Source organism: Pelmatolapia mariae, linkage group LG7 (assembly GCF_036321145.2).
Source record: "Pelmatolapia mariae isolate MD_Pm_ZW linkage group LG7, Pm_UMD_F_2, whole genome shotgun sequence".
Lineage (NCBI taxonomy): Eukaryota > Metazoa > Chordata > Actinopteri > Cichliformes > Cichlidae > Pelmatolapia > Pelmatolapia mariae.
In genome coordinates, this window is record NC_086233.1 from 33,708,184 (window position 1) to 33,731,525 (window position 23,342).

The window sequence follows — 23,342 nt, forward strand, 5'->3', positions numbered from 1 at the left end:
TCAAGGCAAGCAAAAAAAGTACAAATAGGGCTACAGCCACTCTATGCAGGTCTGTGAAAAACTTGTGTATCATTACTGCATCCATAGAAATTAAGAGTGAAAGTAGGAGACATATGCTGCTAATCAAATTCACTTGATTAACTGATTGTCAGAAAATTTTGGCAGTTCTATAAACGCAGATGTTTTGGCAATTTGCTGGTCTTAAGCATTCAGGTGTGTAAACACAATACTACAGTCTTCTCAGGAGTGGGCATCCCAACAAATTCACTTCAAGGTCTGACCGTGCGATGCTCAGAGAAACAGCAAAACATCCGAGAGCTACATCTCAGACTCTACAGGTCTCATTTAGTATGATAAATGTTAACATTCACAAGTGCAAAGGTAGAAAAAAGACTAAACAAATTTAAGAAAATGGTAGCATATCCCAGGTTCACACAGTTCCATCTGAACTATCCACAAGATTCCTGGAACTATGTCCTTCAGACAGATGAGTCTACAGTAGAAATGTTTGGCCATAATGCACAGAACCACATTTGCAGTAAACAAAACACAGCATATCAGCACACACACCTCATACTAACTGCCAAGCACGGTGGTGGAGGGGTGATGATTTGGGCTTCTTTGGGCTTCTTTTTCATACACACCCATCTGAGCTGAGAAGCTAATAACTCCTCTGTATACCAAAGTGATCTAGAGTAAAACCTGAGGCCATCTGTCCAACTAGCCAAGTCTAGTGATATAGGTTAAAGTTTGTGAATCCCCATAGCTTTGTTTCTGTTGTCTACATTTAGACTGTATAGTTGTCTGCTGCTTTTACTCATTGTTATAAAAGTATAATGCAAAGCAAAGGTGTGTCTGAAGTACTTTTTACATGTTCTCCTCAGCTGCTTCTCAGTTTGGTCCCGACTGAAATATCTCAAAAAACAGCCATAAAATCTTTGTAGATATTAACCATAGTACATTTCTGCATGGTAACATGGATCTCATTCGCAGGTCAACATGACAACAGTATTGCTGTGAGTATATTAGCATGATTAGTAACATTATCCATTAGCTCAGAAGGAGTCTGCTAGCCAACTTGTTTTAGTTGCATCTGTTAGTTGACATATTTAGTTATTTTGGTTAATATCCACAAGGGTTATGAAACCAACTTTTAGTTTTTCCTCTAAAACTCTCAGTAGAGTTACTCATATAAAATAGCTGATTTAAACTTGTATTTCACAGCAGCTTTCCTAATGTAAGGGTTAATAATTTGACATTTCAGCAGCTGTAATTATACCACTGTTTTCTTGGATGAAGCATAGCGCTAACATCAAAATAACATTAAGTGTAATCTGAAATTTAATTATGAGCGTCGTCCTTAGTCATATCTCAGCTGTCACTATTAATTAACGCAAATGTTGCAGAAGCAGGAGGTGAGATATTTGTCTTGGTGCACTGACTTTCTGTCCTGATCACAGCAGACAGTCTGTCAGAGTCATTATAATGCTCAGCCATCAACCAACAAGCAGATTTCAAGTCCTGAGATGAGACCACTGTATGCACACAGTATACAGTGGGATTTGTGTTCAGGACATTTGCAGGTTTGCTTTTAATATGCAGTGCAGGCATGCAGTTTTATAAAGGTATGTAAGTCAATAATTTCACACATACATACAAAGTGTTGAAATTGTATTTTATACTTTTTCAGTGTAATTTTAAATATAAGGTCCAAATAAATGTCAGTGGAAGTGAGGCTGAAAAAGCAAAATAACCTTGTAAGACAGACCAAAACCTTTAAGATCTGCCAAATCAACAATCTAATATACTCTTAAAAACTTTAGATACACTGGCCAGGTCAGCAACACTAAGGGGCCTGAACGACCACAGAAGACAACCTAAGTGCATGATGACCGATTTTTTCCCATGGTTAAGAAAAACACCATCAAAACATCTAACCAAGTCAAGAACACACTCAAGGAGGTGGGGGGGAGGGGGGGGGGGGGGGGGGGGGGGTTGTCAAGGGCTACAAGCAAAAGATGCCATTAATGACGTTCAGAATACAAAGCATTTATAATAAGGTGAAACCCAACAGTTACATTAAAGAACAGGAAGGCAGATTAGACTTTACCAAAAAAAAAAAAAAAAAACATCTAAAAGAGCCTGCATAGCCCTAAAACTAAGTCTTTGGATGGATGGAAGGAGGAATGAATATGTCTACACTGAACAAAAATATAAACTCACCACTTTTGTTTTTGCTCCCATTTTTCATGAGCTGAACTTAAAGATCTGAAACATTTTCTACAAACACAAAGGACCCATTACTATCAAATATTGTTCACAAATCTGTCTAAATCTGTGTTAGTGAGAACTTCTCGTTTGCTGAGATAATCCGTCCCACCTCACAGGTGTGGCATGTCAAGGTGCTGATTAGACAGCATGAATATTGCACAGGTGTGTCTTAGAGTGCCCACAATAAAAGGCCACTCTGAAATATGCAGTTTGATCACATAGCACAGTGCTACAGATGTCGCAAAACCAGTCAGTATCTGGTGTGGCCACCATTTGCCTCACACAGTGCAACACATCTAATGGAGATGTGTTGCACCTTGTGAGGCAAATGGTGTGCAATGGGCATAGAGTTAATCAGGTTGTTGATTGTGGGCAGTGGAATGTTGACTGCTGTGGAATACTTGTGCAACGTTGCTGAATATTGGCAGGAAGTGGAACACACTGTCATATATGCTGAGCCGAGCATCCCAAACATGCTCAATGGGTGACATGTCTGGTGAGTATGCTGGCCATGCAAGAACTGGGATGTTTTCAGCTTCCAAGGAATTGTGTACAGATCCTTGCAATATGGGGCCGTGCATTATCATGCTGTAACAGGAGGTTATGGTCATGAATAAATGGCACAACAATGGTCCTCAGGATCTCAACATGGTATCTCTGTGCATTCAAAATGCCAACAATAAAATGCACTCATGTTCATTGTCCATAACCCCACTGCCACCATGGGCCACTCAATCCACAACGTTGACGTCAGCAAACTGCTCAACACAAGCTGTATGCCATCTGCCCTGAACAGTAAAAACATCTGTCAACAGAACACCTCTCCAATGTGTCAGATGCCATTGAAAGTGAGCATTTGTCCACTGAAGTTGGTTAAAGTGACGAACTGCAGTCAGGTCTAGACCCCGATGAGGACCGCGAGCATGCAGATGAGCTTCCCTGACACAGTTTCTGACAGTTTTTGCAGAAATTCTTTTATGCAAACCGATTGTTGCTGCAGCTGTCTGGGTGGCTGGTCTCCACCTGGTCGACCATCCTGGAGGTGAACATGCTGGATGTGGAGGTCCTGGGCTGGTGTGGTTACATGTGGTCTGCGATTGTGAGGCTGGTTGGATGTACTGCCAAATTCTCTTAAATGCCTTTGAAAATGGCTTATGGCAGAGAAATGAACATTCATTTCACAGGCAACTGTTCTGGTAGACATTCCTGCAGTCAGCATGCCAATTGCACGCTCCCTCAAAAGCTGCGACATCTGTAGCATTGTGCTGTTTGATCAAACTGCAGAGTGGCCTTTTATTGTGGGCACTCTAAGACACACCTGTGCAATATTCATGCTGTCTAATCAGCACCTTGGCATGCCACACCTGTGAGGTGGGACGGATTATCTCGGCAAACGAGAAGTTCTCACTAACACAGATTTAGACAGATTTGTGAACAATATTTGATAGTAATGGGTCCTTTGTGTTTGTAGAAAATGTTTCAGATCTTTAAGTTCAGCTCATGAAAAATGGGAGCAAAAACAAAAGTGTTGCGTTTATATTTTTGTTCAGTGTACTTAACCTCCTAAGACCTCTTCCACAGCATTCATTTTTAGTTTCTCTTTGATATTTGGGCTGATTGGGGCCCGATGAATGTAAAAACAAAGAATTACCAGATTTTTTTTTTTTTACCTTATTTTTGTTTTTAAGAAAAATATGAGGATATTCGTTTAAAATTTCGATAGAACAGTAGCAGTATAATGTCCTCGTAAGTGGATATCAGGCCCTTGTAGAGCAAAATTGAGTATTTTGGTCTAAATAACCCAAAATGTGATGTCCACATATGTGGACGCCAGGTCCTAGGAGGTTAAAGTAGTAGTTATTTTGTTATACATAATAATAATGATAGCTGACTTCCAGATGATGTTCGTGCTGGCTCACTGTCACACTGCCCTGCTTTACTGAGACATCTGAATAGAACAGACCCATTGTTGTCATTATTAGCAACACTAGTGCTTTTTCAACTGCAGCAAATTATACTGACTGCTGTAAAAAAGGCCTGTGACACAAGGTTTAGATGAACAGCAATAACCTTTTAGTTTATGGGAGACAAAAACTCTTAAGGTATGTAACAGGATCCAAGCAAACAGACGACAGAGCATGCAAAAACAAGTCTAAGTTTCCAGAAAATTGGAAAGAAATGACTTATACGCACAAAACATGCTATGGCCTGCTGTCATGTGTGTGAAAAGAACTGGCTCCAGAAGGAGATGTCTGGAAAGTCATGCCATCTGGATTATTTAGGCTTAGGCCCAGAGGTTAATAAAGTTTTTTCGTACAACCTATGTCACAACCTGGAGTTGTGAAATAAGGAAATCTTGGAAATGACCCAGGTAAGCTTTGACAACAGATATATCATGGGAACTATAAAGGATTTTGAAAAGTCTAAAACCCTCTCCTTAGAGTGCCATTTAGTGTAACCAAATGTTGAATAAGAAAAAACAGTATCTTCCTGTCACTTGAAGCACAAAGTCTTATTGTTATTCACTTTAATTCTTTTTTCCCCTTGTATAGACCAATATCACATACAGAGGGTCAAAGAGCCTCTAACACAAGGTGATAGTACTTGTCACATGTCCTGGTCATATCGTTTTGTTGCCTCCTCCTCCTCCAGCAGGAACTTGATACATGGTTAAGGTTACCATGTGAATCTCTTTTTCTGTTTTTGTTTTCTTTTTACCTTCTCTAGTCTGACCTCTCCCAGTATCTCCTAACCTTTGCTGGTTACAAAGAAGGTCAAGGTCAAACGCTTAGACAACCTAGGTACCCACGTCCCCCGAGGTTTAGCATATTGCTGTGAAGTTTGAAGACATTCCATAAAAATATTAATAATAATATAAAATTTTTCCTGAGTTGCACATTTGGTGTGACCTTGACCTTGATGTGATTTTTACCAAAATTAAATCAGCTTGAGATGTTACTGGTATCTACCAACATACAAAATTTGAAAACGATATTTTACAAACTGTGAGTCCCAGACTGCTAACAAACAGACAGAGAGACAAATGGACAGAACTGATTACATACCCTTTGAGGGAAGAAAAACAATATCTGTTCATTTTCTCATATCTGTCATTTAGGCCTCTATGGTCTTGGCTCATTATCGAAGTTAGACAGGCATACATTTATTACCAGCGGCTTAATCACTCTATTTGTGAATGCGTTGGGAAAGCAAGGAATGGAAAGATAATGGTATTTTATTATTTGTCACAATGGCAATAAATGTGTCTTGTCTATTGATGTGAAGTCACTAGAAGGGAGGGAATGATTTAGCTTTGTGATACATTATATGCATTAAAGAGCTGCATTTATTCCATGTGCCATTTACATCTCACGTCTTCCTGAAGACAGATAAAGTCATATGGAATATTGACAGTGAATGATGCAGCACTAACAATTTGTGCTATGAGTGATAATGTGGAGAGATGATATTCAGAAACTCTTTCAAAATAACTCATTATGTATTCTGCTAAATTTAGAGCTTGTCAAAAAAAAAAAAAGGATTTCAGCGAAAATAGACTTTAAAAAAGCACTTGTACAAACAAAGTATAGGCCTCTGGTGAAAAGACATCATTCAAAAGAGAACAATTTGCAAGTCGGGTTTAAGGCTGCACCTATTCAAATGCAAATACTGGTTGAAAACAACCAGCTCTGCAGCTCTTCAGTCCAGAAACTAGGATTTCTGTCAGTTTAAACCACCCATTTCCATTCATGATTGAATAATTATGAATCATATGTTTTCCTTTCTCTGTTGAATTAACAATAAAGTGCCTGAGCAACAATTAGTCAGTAGCTCCACCCAAGCTAACTGCTGAATATAAATGAACAGCACGCCACTCCATTCTCTGCAGCTCTGGCCATGGCAAAACATTTTTCCTTCCATGGTTCGAGTAGCCTTGGAGCCATTCCCATTCAGTAGAGGCACATTGAAAAGGACTTGGCTGGCATTTAAATTCAGGTCTGACTTTGCTTTCTCAAGTAAAATACAATACAGGACACAAGGCAATGTAGCAGATGAAGAATATAGTGGAGTTCTTTGCATCTAATCTGGGCTCATTTTGGCATTTATGGCAGTTGTGGAACTGGTAAATATGTGTCTTGAGCCAGGTTTGATATGAGCTACAGCAGGTGCAAGTGTTGACATCTGGCTTAGGTAAGGTGGACCTTTGGCTGAGCTGCAGCAGCGAGACTCACCTTGAGTCAACATGATCAGTCGAGATATCTGTCTGGTGGTAAAGACATAAGAGACCTATTGTGGCAAAATCGTGGAGTTATACAGATTCTTGGATTGAGACAGGATTTAATAGATGCTGACGTAGTGATGTTTGAAAAGGTTTAAAAGTGTGACTTTCACATGCAGATAAAGACCGTATTTGAATCAAACAATCATGCTATCTTAGCGGGTAGAAAATAGACAGTACAACTTCCACTCCACTTCTTCTTTGTGATGATATACACTCACAGGACACTTTATTAGGTACACCTGGCTTGTACTGGGTTGGCCCCCTTTTGCCTTCAGAATGGCTTAATTCTAGAAATAGAATTCATAGATTGCATAGATTCATCAAGTTGTTGGAAACATTCCTCAGAGATTTGGGGCCATATTGACATTAGAGTATCACACAGTTGCTGCCGATTTATTGGTGACTCATCCACTTAGCATTTTGCATTATGACAAATATCGACATGACTGACATGATACCTCCAGGTGTTTTGCATTCACTGATCTAAATACAGGTGACAAAGGGAAAACTAAGATGTCTTTACTTTGCGCTCCCTTGGTAACGAGCTCCCAGTCTCTTGATCCAATATTCTTCCAAACGGTATTTCTTTTTTTTGTTCTTTTGTTGGTGGTGGTACGAAGCACTACTCACTGATTTTAAGTTGGGTTGACATCTGGTGAAAGGCAAATCTGGAGCTCTATAAGCAATGAAGAAATGTTTGATTGTACACTAAGACAGGTGAATTTAATCTACATATTTTTAGACAGACATGCTATTTTTCTGTTATATTTACCAAAACATATTCATATTACAAATTTATGTTGATAAATCACAGAGAGGCGAAACTAAAAACAGACTGCAACTTAAGACAAAAGCAACATTTTTCAAATTTACATACATTTGGAAACTTCATAGGTTTGACACTGCAGCTTTATTATTATGATAAGAATAAAATGCCTTGTTGAAAAAAAAACTCATAAATAACTTTTTTCAATAACTAACCTTTTCACATATTACGTAATATACTTCCTTATAAGCTTGCACTTGTAGCTGTTGCTCTCTTGGTGTGACGTATACTGGATTGCGTGTTCTCAATTAATCATCAGTAAATCATTCGAATGATTTACACATGGGCACACCACCTGATCTGGAAACAAATCCAGCATGAACTGTTCGGATTAGGTAGCTAAAGACTCCTTTTCTCCTGGATGTCTCACTTCTGCAGTGTTTTTTTTAACTACTCCTCCGGTTATCTGGCAGCCAGCCATTTCTCCCAGTTGGCCGCTATTACAGTAGGTAGGCGCTTGAATGTCCTGCAGGCGCAGAGAAGAGTTGCGCTTCACGCTTTCGCTTCATGGCTCAGCGGTCTGCTCACTTTGTCCCCATCGCGCTGCTGGTGTTTGGACTTGCCGGGATCCTGCTCCTTACTATTCCCACCAAGGATGTTCAGGAGGAACCTGAGCTCAGGGTAAGGTCGGATCGGTGCGTGTCAGTGTGTTGTGTGAAGGATGTGAAACAGGTGGTACATAAAAAATAAATAAATTAATAAAATTAATAAAATTTAAAAAAAAATAAATGTGTGGGACCAGGGAATTCGAGGACATTAGCCTTGATACCTGGATGTAACAGCCAGTGACTACCTCTTGTTTATTGTCCGGATTAAGCGCTGTTTTATGTTTAATTATGGCCCCATATTTTGAATTTACATTTTATATTATGCTTAATTTTTATAGCCCAATAGGGCCGTGTCAGTTGCAAGTGGCTTGCTGCAGAGCCATTCAACACCAAATTCTGTTACTTCTGCTCCCTCATTTTTGTGTCACCAGCTTAATATCCCATGGTTCCCTTTTATAATGTAGCTCCCCTTCCACCCAGCAATAACGTGGGAATCCAGTCTGAGAAAGCAAGCACAAAGGTTTTCTTCTACTTTTTTTCCGAGGAGACAAATGCAACAGTGTATTGAAAGGACTGAACAGACAATTAGAGCGTCTCGTGTTTTGTTTGCCAAGTGTTGGGATTCCTCACAGCCGAGTGCACAGCAGTAATGAAGAATTATTATTAGGGGTGATTAGGAACATGTCTGTATATTGTTGCTGTTCACCTGCAGCACTGATATGAGACGCGTGTGGTCCCTTACCTTTGCATTGTCGGTCACATGGGTTCCTGCTTGGCCAGATTTCAGCACACTCTCCAGGTTCCTTTATTTTCAGAAGGCATTGAAGTTGTAATGATTTGATATTTACTGATCCACAGCAGCACAACGCAGACCTGCAGCTGAGCTCAGAATTGAAATCTGTCTTGCTGCATAAACTTTTCCTTTAAATGTCTATACTACAAAGCATTTTACAAACAGCTGTGAGCATATACTGTAGCATAAAGCATGATCATAAAATTATGATGAAGCACAGCTGAATCTGTGTTAATATTACAAGTTCAGGATAACTTGTAGCACCCACACTGTAAAAAAAAAAAAAAAAAAATTTCCAAATGTAATTTGACTCCATTGATTTGGCTTCTTAGAATTACAAATTATAGGCATGCTACTTGTTTTGGTTTTTTTTCATAATTTCATACTTAAGCCTCTTATTCCCCCGTTTCCAAAAAGCTGGGATGCTGGTTGCTTGTCTTCAAATCACTCTAACCATATATTGAAATGTCATACCACGTATGCAGTTGTGAAACATTTATGCATCGCAAAGATCATTTCATTAAAGTAACCCATGATGGGTCTTGGTCTTGTGACATGCAGGCATATAAGATGATGTCTGAAGTTCTGTTTCTGCAGATACTAATTGTTTTTAGCCAGAGTTCTTACTCTACTTGTTTGTGCAAGCCAATTGTAACACAGCAGTTTATATGGCAGGCAGCACAACTGGAGTGTATGAAGTGCATTTAACTAAAAGTAGGGAAAAATGATTAAAATGTATTTTAGTTGACTATAATGCTTTATGCTATTAAAGTCTTACTCCTCAATTTATGGATTTTACACTCAGGTCATTCCATTTGAAATCTGCAAATTTTTAAAACTTTTTTCTGCTCATCTCCGATTTACCCAAAAATACAAATCCAGCATAAAAACTGTCTGAAAAAAGTATTTAAAAAAAAACGTAAGAATTTTATCTCATCTCGTTTTTTCTATGTGAAGGCCTTTGTTGTTGTTGTTTGTTTTTTGCTCTTGTTTTTGCGTTGAAGTATGTATCTCAAATTGTAGATCCTGATTCATTTTGAAGGCAACAAAAACCAGTTAAAATTCAGGTTTATCTTTCATAGTATGTGTGACATTAATTTTCAAACATTGCCTCAGATTTCAGTGTGAAATAAACCTGAAAGTGGGGCAACAGGATGCCTTTTAAATTAATATATAAAAGTATTTAAGAGCTGAAGCTAAACTTTCACAGAAATTATTCTGTGTCCAAACTTTGGTTTGTTGGGCGGAGAGGGTCAAGCAGATGGTCCATGTTGAATTTTAGATGAAATGACTCATTCAAAATAATGATTTTCATTAGCCTTGAATTTGTTAATTTTTTTTCCTCATAGGGCCAAAACTTTGTATTATTTAAGCAATGTGGATTGTTGTAGTATTTGCATTGCACAACTCCATTAAGAGGACTCCATGGACAAACACAAATTGATTTAAAAAAAAAAAAATGTATTATGGATACTGAGATATTTTATACATGTGCAGGGGGAGAGAGAGAGGATACATAAAGGAGCTGCCAGGTAGGAAAACAGACGCAGAAATCAGAGGCAGTTCATGGATGAAGGACATGCAGAGAGTTAGTGTGACCGGGGAGGGTGCTATAGATGGGGTGAGATGGAGGCAGATGTGGCAACCCCCTAAAGGAAGCAGCTAAAAGAAGACAAAAACATGTTAGGACATCAAAGTCCTATTTTATAAAGATCTTATACTGCTGGATTATAGTAGAACTTCAATTGAATCACTGTTTTCAAATCAAACATGTGATCTTGTACAATATAAAATCCATAAGGCTCTTTTGATGATTGCCAGTTGACCTCATTTCTAGCCAGATGGTGAAGGTTACATCACCACGATCCTTAAAGTCATTTTTGCTACTCTGCTATATTAAGTTGAGGTCTGCTTCAAAGCAGTTGCCACAAAAATCTTTGTAAAGGGATGTATTTTCACTGCTTTTTCTCCTGAATTTCCCTTCTCTGTAGTATGGGATTGTCCTGGATGCTGGATCCTCACACACATCTTTATACATATACAAGTGGCCAGCAAATAAGCAAAATGGCACAGCCGTGGTCACCCAGCATAGCAAATGTCACGCTGAGGGTAGGTATCATAAGTAGCACTTTCCACACCAAAAACATTGGTAGCGTTTTGCTTGAAAAACAAAGGGTGCTTACAGCAACAAAGATTTGCAGGAAATCGTGCAGACTTGTTTGACACATACATTCATTTGAAGCTGGTGCAGTTTGTTTAGACAAATGGAAAAGTTGTCATATTTAAATATATGCAAAAGTTGTATAGCATGTGGACAATAGATGCTCAAAGTTTTTGATTTCATTGAAACATCAATGAAATTGAAGGCGTTTTGGGTTTGTTTTGGGGGGGTGCCCCTCTTTTTTTTTTTTTCTTTTTTTTTTTTTTTTTTTTAATTGCAATTTTTACACACAAACTTTGGGAGAAAGAGGTCAGGATATTGTTTTGTTTTGTTTTTTATCCGCAGCTGTTCTTTCCCACACAGCAGGAAACAGTCTGCCTAAGATTCATTCACTGTACTGGAAAGGTGTGGAAGCTGAGGGAATTTTCAGAAGGCCACTTATCCAGTATTTGTAGGCTGAATTTCGGCTAAGTAGTGTGTCTGCTAGTCGTTTTAAATCTTTAGCTATCTTAGCTGCCATATCATATTCCTCTTCCATCCATTCTCATTAGTTTTTATCAAACAATCCACATTTCTCAGCCAGTCTTGTTAGTTTGTTTCAGGATCTTCCTGTGTGGGCTGTGTCAGTTAATAGTAGTCCTAAATCTTGACAATCCAGCTGTGGAGGTTAAAAGATTGAGTGATCTAATGATAAGTAGCCTTTATTGTGCTAACAAAGAAGACTAACCAGTTTCAACATAACTTTATACATTCATTATAAATGAACTACTCTTAAGTTAAACCTATCAGGTGTAGTTCATCACATTATTTCATAACAATATACATGCAGTATACCTTTCATCTAATGGAAGAGTACTCTGTAAAACTCATTACACCACATAGTAATTTATATACTTGGTTGATAATTGAGAAATATTGGAAATCTTAATGATGAGTTAGTTGTGGGAAAGTCTGCATGGAGTTTTTTCTGAATGAGTTGTTATATTGCATCACTGCACTGATGTCAAAGCAAATATTTGCCTAGCAACAGTCATGAGTCAGGATCGAGTCAGAGTTGAGCTTTGTGGTTTGCCACTCCTGCCCTGTAAAAGGCTTTTATTCCTGTGTTAAACAAACAACTTTTTTCCCCTTGTCATTCATGAGCATGGTGTTTATGCTGACATGTTTCATAATAAAATGATCCTAAGAAAGGATTTGTAGATGGATGTCTTGAGGAGGAAATATGCGTTCTTATTTAAATATAAAGTGTTTTTCCCAAATCATTTTTTGTTTTTCTGAGTTAATGCAGATAACTTGCTTTAATATTACTTATTCTGTGACTTTAGATAACGTTAATATTTTAAAATTTCACACACAATTCAGTAGATTTTCATACAGCTGGCTGGGAAGCTGTGATAGTAGTTGGATTCTTTTGTATTGCAATTGCTAACACTGATTTTTGTGAATATTACACCAAGTTGATTATGTTATCAAATAGATTTTGTTTGTTTGACATGTTCATCATTCGCTCAGGTGAAGGAATTGCAAGTTATGCAGGTCAATCGGGAGCAGCAGGGCAAAGCTTAGAAGCATGTCTGGATCACGCAGTGAAGAGCATCCCAAAAGACAAGCAACAGCTCACACCTGTGTACCTGGGAGCCACAGCCGGCATGAGGCTTCTGCAGTAAGTCGGTGTCTGTTTTGTTTCCATGTGTTTTAGTTATGCGTCACCTTCATTTTGATCCTGTTCCAAGTAAATCTTGTAATAATGCCAAAATGGCAATCCATACTGGCCTTTTTAACTGACTTACACATTCATTAAACAAGATGAATCTCATGGAGATGAATGATGAGTTGGGAATATAATTATTTCTGTGCCAAATATAGCAAGTTTCCACAGTGCAGAAGAAATCAGAGAAAAGTGAAAAAAGCTGAATGTTGTTTAAGAGTTCTCAGAGTAGCTGTTGCACTGTTTGTTGTAATGACTCCACTGGACAATCCTAGCCAGCTTCATGATAATGCCACCTACAATGTGTAGTTGTTGTCAGTTGTGTTGGCATGCAGTGAATAGCCCTGTTTGACTCCTGGATCATAGACTAAGAGGTCCTTCTGCTTCAGAAAATGAGAGGTATCCACCCAAAATGGTCTCCCCTAGATTCAGTTTCTCTCTTGCAAATTTCCTACCATCATAACGTGTTTTCTGTAAAAGAGCGGCTTAAATGTAATCCTTCATTTAAGACCATTTTAGCCATTTTAGCGGCAACCCTTGTTGCATTGAATGGTCTGAGGATGAAAAAATATAAACACAAGGAATAAGCTGTGATTGCAAATTTCATAGGGCTGACATCACATGTTTCAGGATAATTTGGCTGTATTAAGTTATTTTAGAATAAGGAAATTACCTTAAAAGTGTTTGTAGCCACCTGCAAGCACCTAAGCCTCTCCTCCCTCTGCATTTCTTATTGGAAAGACAAACACATCTGAGGGTTTCTCAAAACCTGTAGATCCCCTCAATATGCACACACTGAAGTTCAGAGAATTGATTGGATGGTACAAAGTTGTTTTATGTGTTGATCTCTAGTATCCTGAGCAGGATATGTTTTACATTTGTACCAGTTCTATTGTGCCTGGTGGAGGGCATGTAGCAATGGGGTCAAACCAAAGTCTATAAAGTTACAAGCATTGAGTGGGGATGGTGACGGGGCATTCAGACATGTAGATAAAATTGAAGGCATGAGTGTTGAAAATGCAAAACATTATCGAGAAGAGTTTAAATGTATTCAAATATCTGGTTTAGTGGCTTAATGTTGCCTGCAGACAGGAAACCATCGTTTTATTTTCAGTTTAGCCAGCAAAACTGCCTGATTGGGTTTAGGCAGCTATCAAGTATGGATTTAAACATCTTGTCTGGAAGAAGGCATCCTTTCCTTGTATGTGTACCATAACTCAATCAAATATGCAGCAGAAAACAGCTGGACAGTCACTCAGTCTAACTTGCCTGCGTGCGTAAATCATTTGATTCTTGCAAATGTGTTTTAAAAGCTGTTTTGTCACAAATGCATTTCCATACACAAATACACCACCTAATTTTATAGTTTGAGCTGTTTTGTTTGCGGGTTTTACTGACGAGTATCAGCATGAATGTTTACTGAAATGTTTTTCATGTACCATTGACGCTAAACTTTAATGTGACACACAATCTTGACTTCAGCTTATTCTAAAGTCTATTTTTAAAAATCATAATAATAATAATAATAATAATAATCCTTTAATTTATATTTACTGGGAGATCTAAAGACCTCATAAGCATGACTTACAGCTTGGAAAATATCTGGAAAAGATTTCAGATAATTCAAATGTTAGTTTTGACTTTAATCTGTCCTTTAGTTCCTGTCTGCATATTTGTCTCATGCAGAGGTAATGAACAGATTAAAAATAAATAAATAAAAAATCATAACGTTCTATAGTACTTATAGTAACTTTGTTATTTAATTTCTTCTTTGCATTTTCTGTTATGAAGCAATTAAGTAAATGTAAATCTTTGGTGGGCGTTTCTGCTCCCCTGGCCTTATGTTTGACACCCCTGATTTGCAGTTTTAAAACTTATGCCTGAAGCTTACAGTAAAGGCATAAAAATAACACTTTACCTTTTTTTATAATGAAGTGTTCATGATTATCATCATGATCATCATTCTTCCTAATGATTTGGTGAAAGTCTTATCACTAAAAATCTTAATTATATTTGTTTTGTTTGTTTTCCTTGTTCAGTTTATCTAGTCCAGAGCGGTCCACTCAGATTCTGAAGGAAGTGGGACAAAAAATCCAGTCCTACCCTTTCGACTACCGGGGAGCAGCCATACTGAGTGGCAAAGAAGAGGGGGCATATGGATGGGTCACAGTTAACTATCTCTCAGAGAACTTCATTAAGGTATCCAAGTGTGTAAATGTGAAAATCAGAAGCTTTTAAAATGGTTTTAATCAGTAGGAATCTGCAATATTATTTATGAGGAGACTAGAAGTCAGTTATTGCTGTCCAGTGTTGGGTGTACTGTAATTAAAATACTTTTCCACTGAAAAAGTAGAGTAACTAATTACTGTTCATTTTTAGGTATTTTAATTACAGTTACTTACAATGTACTTGCGTTACATTGTAAAATAATTAAACTCGCTGAATATCATTATTTAATTTCATTAATTTATCTTCTAAACGTAGAAGTAAACTCCGCCGCTTTAACATCGCTGTAGTGCAGCTGCACGTCATTTCGCGCCAGTTTGCTGCATAGTCGTATTCTACAGCGGAAGACTGTTTTACGAAATGGACATATTCCCGTCTCTTCACTTTTCTGAAACAAGCAGACAAGAACATTACAGCAACATGTAAGCTATGTGCTGGGGAGAAAAAACTATCAGCTGCTGTTAATAGCGTTAATAGAGTAATCTACTGAAGCGCCTGACACAGAGCATAGACGAACACTTCTGAGTGATCCTTGTTCATCATCCATGGATAACACCGCGGAAACTCCTGCTAAGCAGCAAAACGTGATTTTACTTCAGCAGCACAGAAAGCGTCTGAAGGTGAGCTTAAAAAATGACTGCAGGCTACATAGCTGGACTGGCCATCGAGCATACCGGGCATTTGCCCGGTGGGCCGATGGTGATCTCCCTCTGTTTCTACTTCAATCATGAAACTGATCAGTGATCAGCTGATCAGCTTTTCTCTCTTGTTTGTTTATCGCTCTGAATCTTACAACAAACGTTTTCATCTGATGTAAAATGTATAGAAATCCATTATTGTACATAGTATTTTTTTAGGGTCCCATCATAATTTCTTCAGAAGTAGCTAAGTACTGTTTATGATGCCAGTATTTTCCCACATTTTCTAGATACTGTACCAGTACTGTGTGTGAAATGCCATCAAAAAGTCAGTTAAGTTTTTCTTTCTCATCTGTCTTTCTGTCTCCTTTCACTTTTTAAAGGTTGCCATGTTAGAAAAAATATTTTGCCCTGCCATGCTGTTTATTGATGTGGCAAATGAATGGTTTATGAAAATATATCTAAATCTGTCATCAGTAATCAGTAATGATCATGTCTCACCTCTAGTCTTCTCTGTCTTACTTTCAGGTTTTCACTATGTGTTGTAGATAGTTCAGGAGGTTAACTCGACCAATACCAGAATAGGGAGGATGGTGTAGGTTTAAGTTTATTAGATTGATACATTTATACCAACAAGACAGTGTACATCACTGTGACAACAGCGTTTGTTTTCATTCAAAGGCTTTATGGCTTTTCCTATAATACCTGGTGGGCCGGTCTCTAGTCAAAATGCCCGGGCCGATTTTTTTTTTTTTTTTTGTCCCAGTCCAGCCCTGCCAGGCTACATTGTGGAACAGATGCTACCGCTGCGTACTGTAGCGTGTCCGTCTTTAAAAAAATTTATTTATTATTTAAAGAGTTTAATTTCTATTGTTTGTCCACTCAAGGTTTATGTGGATTTTAAGAAGTATTTAGTTAAATACTTATGTAGTAATTAAGTTACTTTTCTGACACAGTAATTAGATAAGTATTTTAAATACAATATTGACTAAGTAATTAGTAATAGTAAGTAATTACTTTTTTAAAGTAACTTACCCAACACTGTTGCTGTCACTGTGAAACTTCACCAGCAAATTGATAACATTATGAGAGCGTTTGTATTGCAAGTTTTCTGAAAATGGCTTTATATATTCAGTAACGCATTAGTTTAGTTTGTAAATACTTTTCCAAAACAGAGATGCGAACATTGGATGAAGCCAGGTTTTTGTGACTATTCCTTTGCAGTATGGCTTTGAGGGGCACTGGTTCAGCCCCAGCAGACCGACAGTGGGAGCTCTCGATCTGGGCGGCGCGTCCACGCAGATAACATTTGCTACTCAGGAAAAAATCGAGAACAAAGACGATCTGATGAAGCTGCGCCTTTATGGTCATGAGTATACTCTGTACACACACAGCTTCCTGTGCTATGGGAAGGACCAGTTCCTCATGACACTGCTGGCTCATATAATGAAGGTAGTGTAACGTGACACTTAAATCACAAGAAAAGCTCAAAAGAAAAATCCTGTCCACAAAATGACTGTTTTTCAGGATTTCACATCAATCACTTTTATACATGAACAAATCAATTTATCCAAAACAAGATTCATCCCAAACCTAACCAGTCACTAGGCCTAACCAAATCTTAGATCTTGCCACAACAAACACAGAATGACTACAGGGAGCAAAGAATAGAGCTGAGATGTTGCTGCTGCCAGAACCAGACTTTCTAAGCAGCACCAGGAATGTTGCAGAAGAGCCAATCAGCAAAATGCTGAGATTTAGAGAATGTCACTTAGTTATTCTTCTAACCACAGTAAAAAAATAAATAAATAAAAACACTTGGGTCATAACGCGAACACAGACTGCCAAATACACACAGAAATGACGAAGAAGGGAACAGGCCCATTGCTTTCTGAAACTCCTTTTCTGAAATTGCCACTTCAAGTTCTCCCTGGCTTCAGTCTAAAATGATGCATAGTATTAGACTTTAGCTTTGTAATACAGAAATGTTCACTCCTATAATAGAATAACTTAAGTGTAGGTATCTGGCTTTAAAACTGGCACACATTAAAATGAGTTACTAGAAACTCCATTCAGTAAATGTTTGCTGCAAGTTAAGGTAGAAACATAGAAAAATGTGGTCATTTTACTGCATGCAGCTATGTAGGAACATATCTAACTATACTGATGTATTTTTAAGGTCAACCTCTCCAATAAAACCACCAGTATAATGTATATAAGATCATTGTACTCAAAATGTTTTGTCTTTCTCAGTCTCAGGGTTACCCTCAGTCTGTCACTCACCCCTGCTATCCTGCAGACCACAGCAGGACGGTGAAGCTCAGCAGTATACTCGACTCTCCATGTACAGTAAAGTACAAACCCAGCTCCTACGACCCTCATGCGTCTGTGACAGTACATGGCAGCGGACACTATGAATACTGTCTGGGTAACGTGTCTGAAGTCTTCTCCTTCAACAGCTGTCCCTTCTCCCAGTGCTCATTTGACAAAGTCTTCCAACCAAATGTCACCGGAGGTTTCATGGTAAGAAAAGCAGAGCAAATGCTTTCTTGAACTTAAAGCTCAGCCTGTATGTCAAAGGTGCCGCCACAATCCCAGATTTCTTTTCACAAAACTTTAATGCTTTAAAACTGCTATACTGTTTATGAAAGAAACATCATTGCAGGCCACACTATACATTCAAGATTGTTCCTGTCCATGCTGTCATAAGCACAGGTCTGTTTATCAAGGGTAGTTGAATATTAACATTTGCTTTCCTCCTGAACAGTGACACCTTTTCTCAGGTGTAGTTTGGTAATCAAATTACACCTGCCCTACATGCCAAGTCATTCTAACCTCGAACATCACCAGATGTTTTGAGTCTCATCCTCTCTCACATTAAGACGGGCCTCCCCGCTGATCAACCTACCACAATTTGCATATCAAGCAAACATGTCAACAGAGGATGCAGTCATCATAGCTCCCCACAACTAAATCTGGAAAACTCCAGTGTAAGAATTAGGGCTGCCACAAACGATTATTTTGATAGTCAACTAGTCACCGATTATTTTTGCGATTAGTCGACTAATCAGGTCATGCATCCATTGGACGTAAAACTACAGCTTATTGCACCAGCATGCATCTGCTCTTATATAACTATAATTAGCTTACAGCTTTAAGTGTTTAAGGTGCTAACTAAAAATAAAGACGATAGTTTATTACATTTTAATGAAATTTGCAGATTGTCTCAGTGGAGTTTAATAAACTCAGCCGTCTGCTCCTTGCTATCTAAAATATATCAGGACACCGGAGTAAATTCTCCAGCATCTCACACTTCTGATAATCAGTTGTCTGCTTGACGTTTATTCAGCTGTGTAAAAACTATAACTTTAATCTCAGCCAAACCGATTTACTCAGGAACAAATAAAACACTGAAAAAAGCCAAACAATAACATTTTTAAGTTATCTAAGTGACTTATATATCATGCTTAACCTGAGTAGCGAAAGACGACGGTGGGTTTGAAAACGATTTGCCGGGAGTCCGGTGTTCTCAGCGGCTCTAGTGAGCCTTGAACCCCGGCTCACTATCGAGCTGGTGGGTAACAGACGTCTCCGAAAACGTCGGAGCGCTTTTGAAAATATGTGGTGTCTTGATAAACCGAGCAGATATTTGAGGTTTACACAGCTACATTCTCGTCTGAAAATACGTTAAATGTTTATTTTGTGACCCAGAAAGTATAATGAGAGTAATATTAAAACTAACTAGCTGCCGCCATTGTTGGAAACTGAGCAGGGCCGCACTATGAATTCTGGGACACAGCTTCTTCTTCTTCGGGGTTTAACGGCAGCTGGCATCCTTGTACATGCAGTGCTGCCATCTTCTGTTTCAGTCCGTTATTACACTCTTAAATCCTACTACTTATTCCTGCGTCTTTTGGGATCTTACAAAGCTTCAAACGACGCGTCGACTATTAAATTAGTCGTCGACAATTTTGATAGTCGACGTAATCGTGACTAGTCGACTAATCGTGGCAGCCCTAGTAAGAATGCTGCCTGTAGGTTTCGTGAGTAACAGATCCCAGAATATCAGAGTGGGAGATTGCTCTTATCCTGAACACTGGCACATCACAGAGGTGTGTTGTCAAATTTACTGATCATGCCACCATAGCAGGACTGATATCAGAATGGTGAAACCGCCTACATAGATGTGGTCTGTAATCTCAGATTGGTGTTATCGCTATCACCTGGACTGAAACGCTGCAAAAACCAAGGAAACAATAGTGGACTATCTCCAGCAGACCAGCTTCTACCAGTGAGCTGTCGAGTCTTGTTTCAAAACAAAAAATTTTATATTTATGTTGGTCTTTTTTTTTTTTTTTTTTTTTTTTTTTTTTTTGCTTCAAACCTGGAGCTGCTAAACAACGTTTTATTAGTTTGTGAACAATCATGGTAGAGATGTATTCTAAAATGATTCCTATGTGACCTCCTCACAAATCTTACACATTTTGAAGGGGTTTTGATCTTTGGAAAGAGACATTGCTGCTGAGTTTTTCAAAGGCATCATTTGTGTTTGGGGTATCTAAAAGGCAAAAGCCATAGTTCTATTATATTCAAGAGAAGGCATATCGCACCAACGCGATCTTGAGAGGAAAGCATTTAAATTCTATCCAGGGTGAGCTACCATTTAACTGTACTGATGTTAAGTGGTAAGTGCATATAAATCAAAACATATCCTGAAGTTCCATCCACACAGGATGACCCTGATGGTTGGCCACTAGTATTAATTCCAGGCTCCGGTTGCCTGGGTAACCCTCTAATGCGTTTACTACAGTGTCAGAGGTCAATCAACTCTGCAGTTGCTTGACGTTGCTGAATATGATTAACTTTACATGGTTGCCTTTCAACATGGCTAACTTTTATTTGGTTGTTGTGCTGTAGCTGTATCACTTTACTTTTTTTTCTTTTCCCTTTTCTGTTTTCAGGCTTTCTCTGCTTTCTTCTATGTTCACTCATTCCTTCAGCAAGTCACTGGCATAACTGCTAGCTCTCCTTCAGAACTACAGGATGCGACCAAAAAAGTGTGCAGCATGAGTTTCACCCAAGTAATCACCTTTTCTATTCATGCTTTACTTATCCAGAACATCTGTTTCTGGCAGCATGTGAAAATATTTATTGTATTTTTCCAGATGATGCTTCTCGCTCCAGAGCAAAAGTCCCGTTTGCATTACTACTGTGCTGCCTCTGTGTTTCTCAATACTCTCATGTTGAGAGGATATGGCTTCAATGACACAACATTCCCACACATTTCTTTCCAGAAGAAGGTGATTATTATCTCTTTACAGTTAAAATATATATATATATATATATATATATATATATATATATATATATATATATATATATATATATATATATATATATATATATATATATATATATATATATATATATATATATATATATATATATATATATATATATATATATATAAGTAATGTCAATGCTAAATTTGCAAATGGATGGGAGTTGATCCAAATATATTCACATCATTATGTTGCTGACCCTGCAGGTTGCTGACACCATGGTGGGTTGGGCTCTGGGCTACATGCTGAGTTTGAGCAATTTGTTGCCAGCAGAGCAACTGGAGCTGAGAAAGGCCCTGACCCCAGGAGTGTGGGGATCCCTCATCTTTCTTTTTGTCATGCTACTTGCCGCAGTGCTTTCCTTCTGCTTATTTAGAGTTTATAATGGACAGAATAAGAAAAGAGGCAGTGAAAGCACAATTTAGCTAAGAAATGATGTCAGTTTTTTATTTTGCTCTGAACACTGACCCGACAAGGGAGATTTGGAGCAAGATTTGAGTTTTAATTTAAGCATATTCTCTGTTATATAATACCATAGTTTGCTTTTGAAAAAATAATTTTTACACTAATTGACTTATTTTTAACTAGTGCTAAATGTAAACTGTGGTTTGTTCATTGACTGCAAAAGTTTTAACACGACATATACAAAATGTTTTGATTTTAATGTTTATACAGTTTGCTGCTTTAACCTATAATTGAGTGGTATGTATAAAATGAGTGAAACCACTGCATTAACTTGCTGTGAATGTAAACTACTTTAAAGCTGACAGTGAGTACTCTGACTTTAGTTTGAAAAACAATGCCAACGTGGAAGTGCCTTAAGTGCATCTTTTTTAATGGCCAGCAGGTGGCAACTCACTCAACAAAAACACTGGAAGTCTACTGGAAAATGGCCCTCGGCTTCCTTTACTCTGACCTCAGCGAACCCCGTTTTTGATGCAAGTTTCAAGTCATGCTGAATAAAATATTAAATGCATTTTGTGAATATCTGCTGCTATTTGACTCAGAAAGGCATTTGACCACAGATATTATCCAATGACCTACTGTGGTTGGGCAGCAGTTGTCCTTTGTTTCTCTGTCAAATCCACCCTTCACTTGGCACTAGGGCTGCCACGATTAGTCGACTAGTCACGATTACGTCGACTATCAAAATCGTCAACGACTAATTTAATAGTCGACGCGTCGTTTGAAGCTTTGTAAGATCCCAAAAGACGTAGGAATAAGTAGTAGGATTTAAGAGTGTAATAACGGACTGAAACAGAAGATGGCAGCACTGCATGTACAAGGATGCCAGCTGCTGTTAAACCCCGAAGAAGAAGCAGCTGTGTCCCAGAATTCATAGCGGCCCTGCTCAGTTTTCAACAATGGTGGCAGCTAGTTAGTTTTAATATTACTCTTATTATTCTTTCTGGGTCACAAAATAAACGTTTAACATATTTCCAGGCGAGAATGTAGCTGTGTAAACCTCAAATATCTGCTCGGTTTATCAAGACACCACATATTTTCAAAAGCGCTCCGACGTTTTCGGAGACGTCTGTTACCCACCAGCTCGATAGTGAGCCGGGGTTCAAGGCTCACTAGAGCCGCTGAGAACACCGGACTCCCGGCAAATCGTTTTCAAACCCACCGTCGTCTTTCGCTACTCAGGTTAAGCATGATATATAAGTCACTTAGATAACTTAAAAATGTTATTGTTTGGCTTTTTTTTTAGTATTTTATTTGTTCCTGAGTAAATCGGTTTGGCTGAGATTAAAGTTATAGTTTTTACACAGATGAATAAACGTCAAGCAGGCAACTGATTATCGGAAGTGTGAGATGCTTGAGAATATACTCCGGTGTCGGTTGAGTTTATTAAACTTCACCGAAACCATCATCTTGTCTTTATTTTTAGTTAGCACATACCTTAAACACTTAAAGCTGTAAGCTAATGATAGTTATATAAGAGCAGACGCACGCTGGTGCAATAAGCTGTAGTTTTACGTCCAATGGATGCATGATCTGATTAGTCGACTAATCGCAAAAATAATCGTTTGTGGCAGCCCTACTTGGCACCAACATGAACAGCAGGATTGCAACAATGAAAACATAACAGGACTTGTATACAGGCTCAAATAGATTCATACGCTCAGATCTTTTAATAAGTGCCGCTGTAGATTTTACAGTGCCTGTTGGCTTCACCAGGCCAAAGCCTGTTAAGAAAATCGACGAATCGCAATGTAAGCTCAACCAATTCTTGTTTTTTAAAGTCCTTAAGGATATACGCTTTGCAATCATTGTGCCCTGGAAAAAAGCAGTGTGTTTCCTCGGAGGGGGCTCTCTGCACCGGGGCTGTGATCGACCGTGGCTGCTGGGGCTCTGTCGGTCTTCTCAGCCTGGCTGGGGGGCTTCTTTGCCTCCCTCCTGCTGTGTGCCCAGCCTGGAGGCTGCGGTCTGTGACCGGCTCCTGGTGCAGATGGCTCCCTGTGATAGTGTTTCCTCACCTGGCTCATGTGTGCCCAGCCCAATTTTACTCTTTAAGTGTGTGTGTGTGTGTGTGTGTGTGTGTGT

General features: G+C 38.5%; 1 protein-coding gene across 1 annotated transcript; it reads left to right on the plus strand.

Annotated features, from left to right (window-relative positions):
• Nucleotides 1-7,641: 7,641 nt before the first annotated feature.
• entpd2b (ectonucleoside triphosphate diphosphohydrolase 2b) lies at nt 7,642-23,341 on the plus strand. The gene is made up of 9 exons (XM_063478866.1): nt 7,642-8,000; nt 10,712-10,829; nt 12,394-12,544; nt 14,629-14,788; nt 16,678-16,905; nt 17,707-17,976; nt 20,415-20,534; nt 20,619-20,753; nt 21,002-23,341. The coding sequence occupies exons 1-9, from the start codon at nt 7,887-7,889 to the stop codon at nt 21,218-21,220; spliced, it is 1,515 nt and encodes a 504-aa protein (XP_063334936.1). The 5' UTR covers nt 7,642-7,886; the 3' UTR covers nt 21,221-23,341.
• Nucleotide 23,342: the final 1 nt, after the last annotated feature.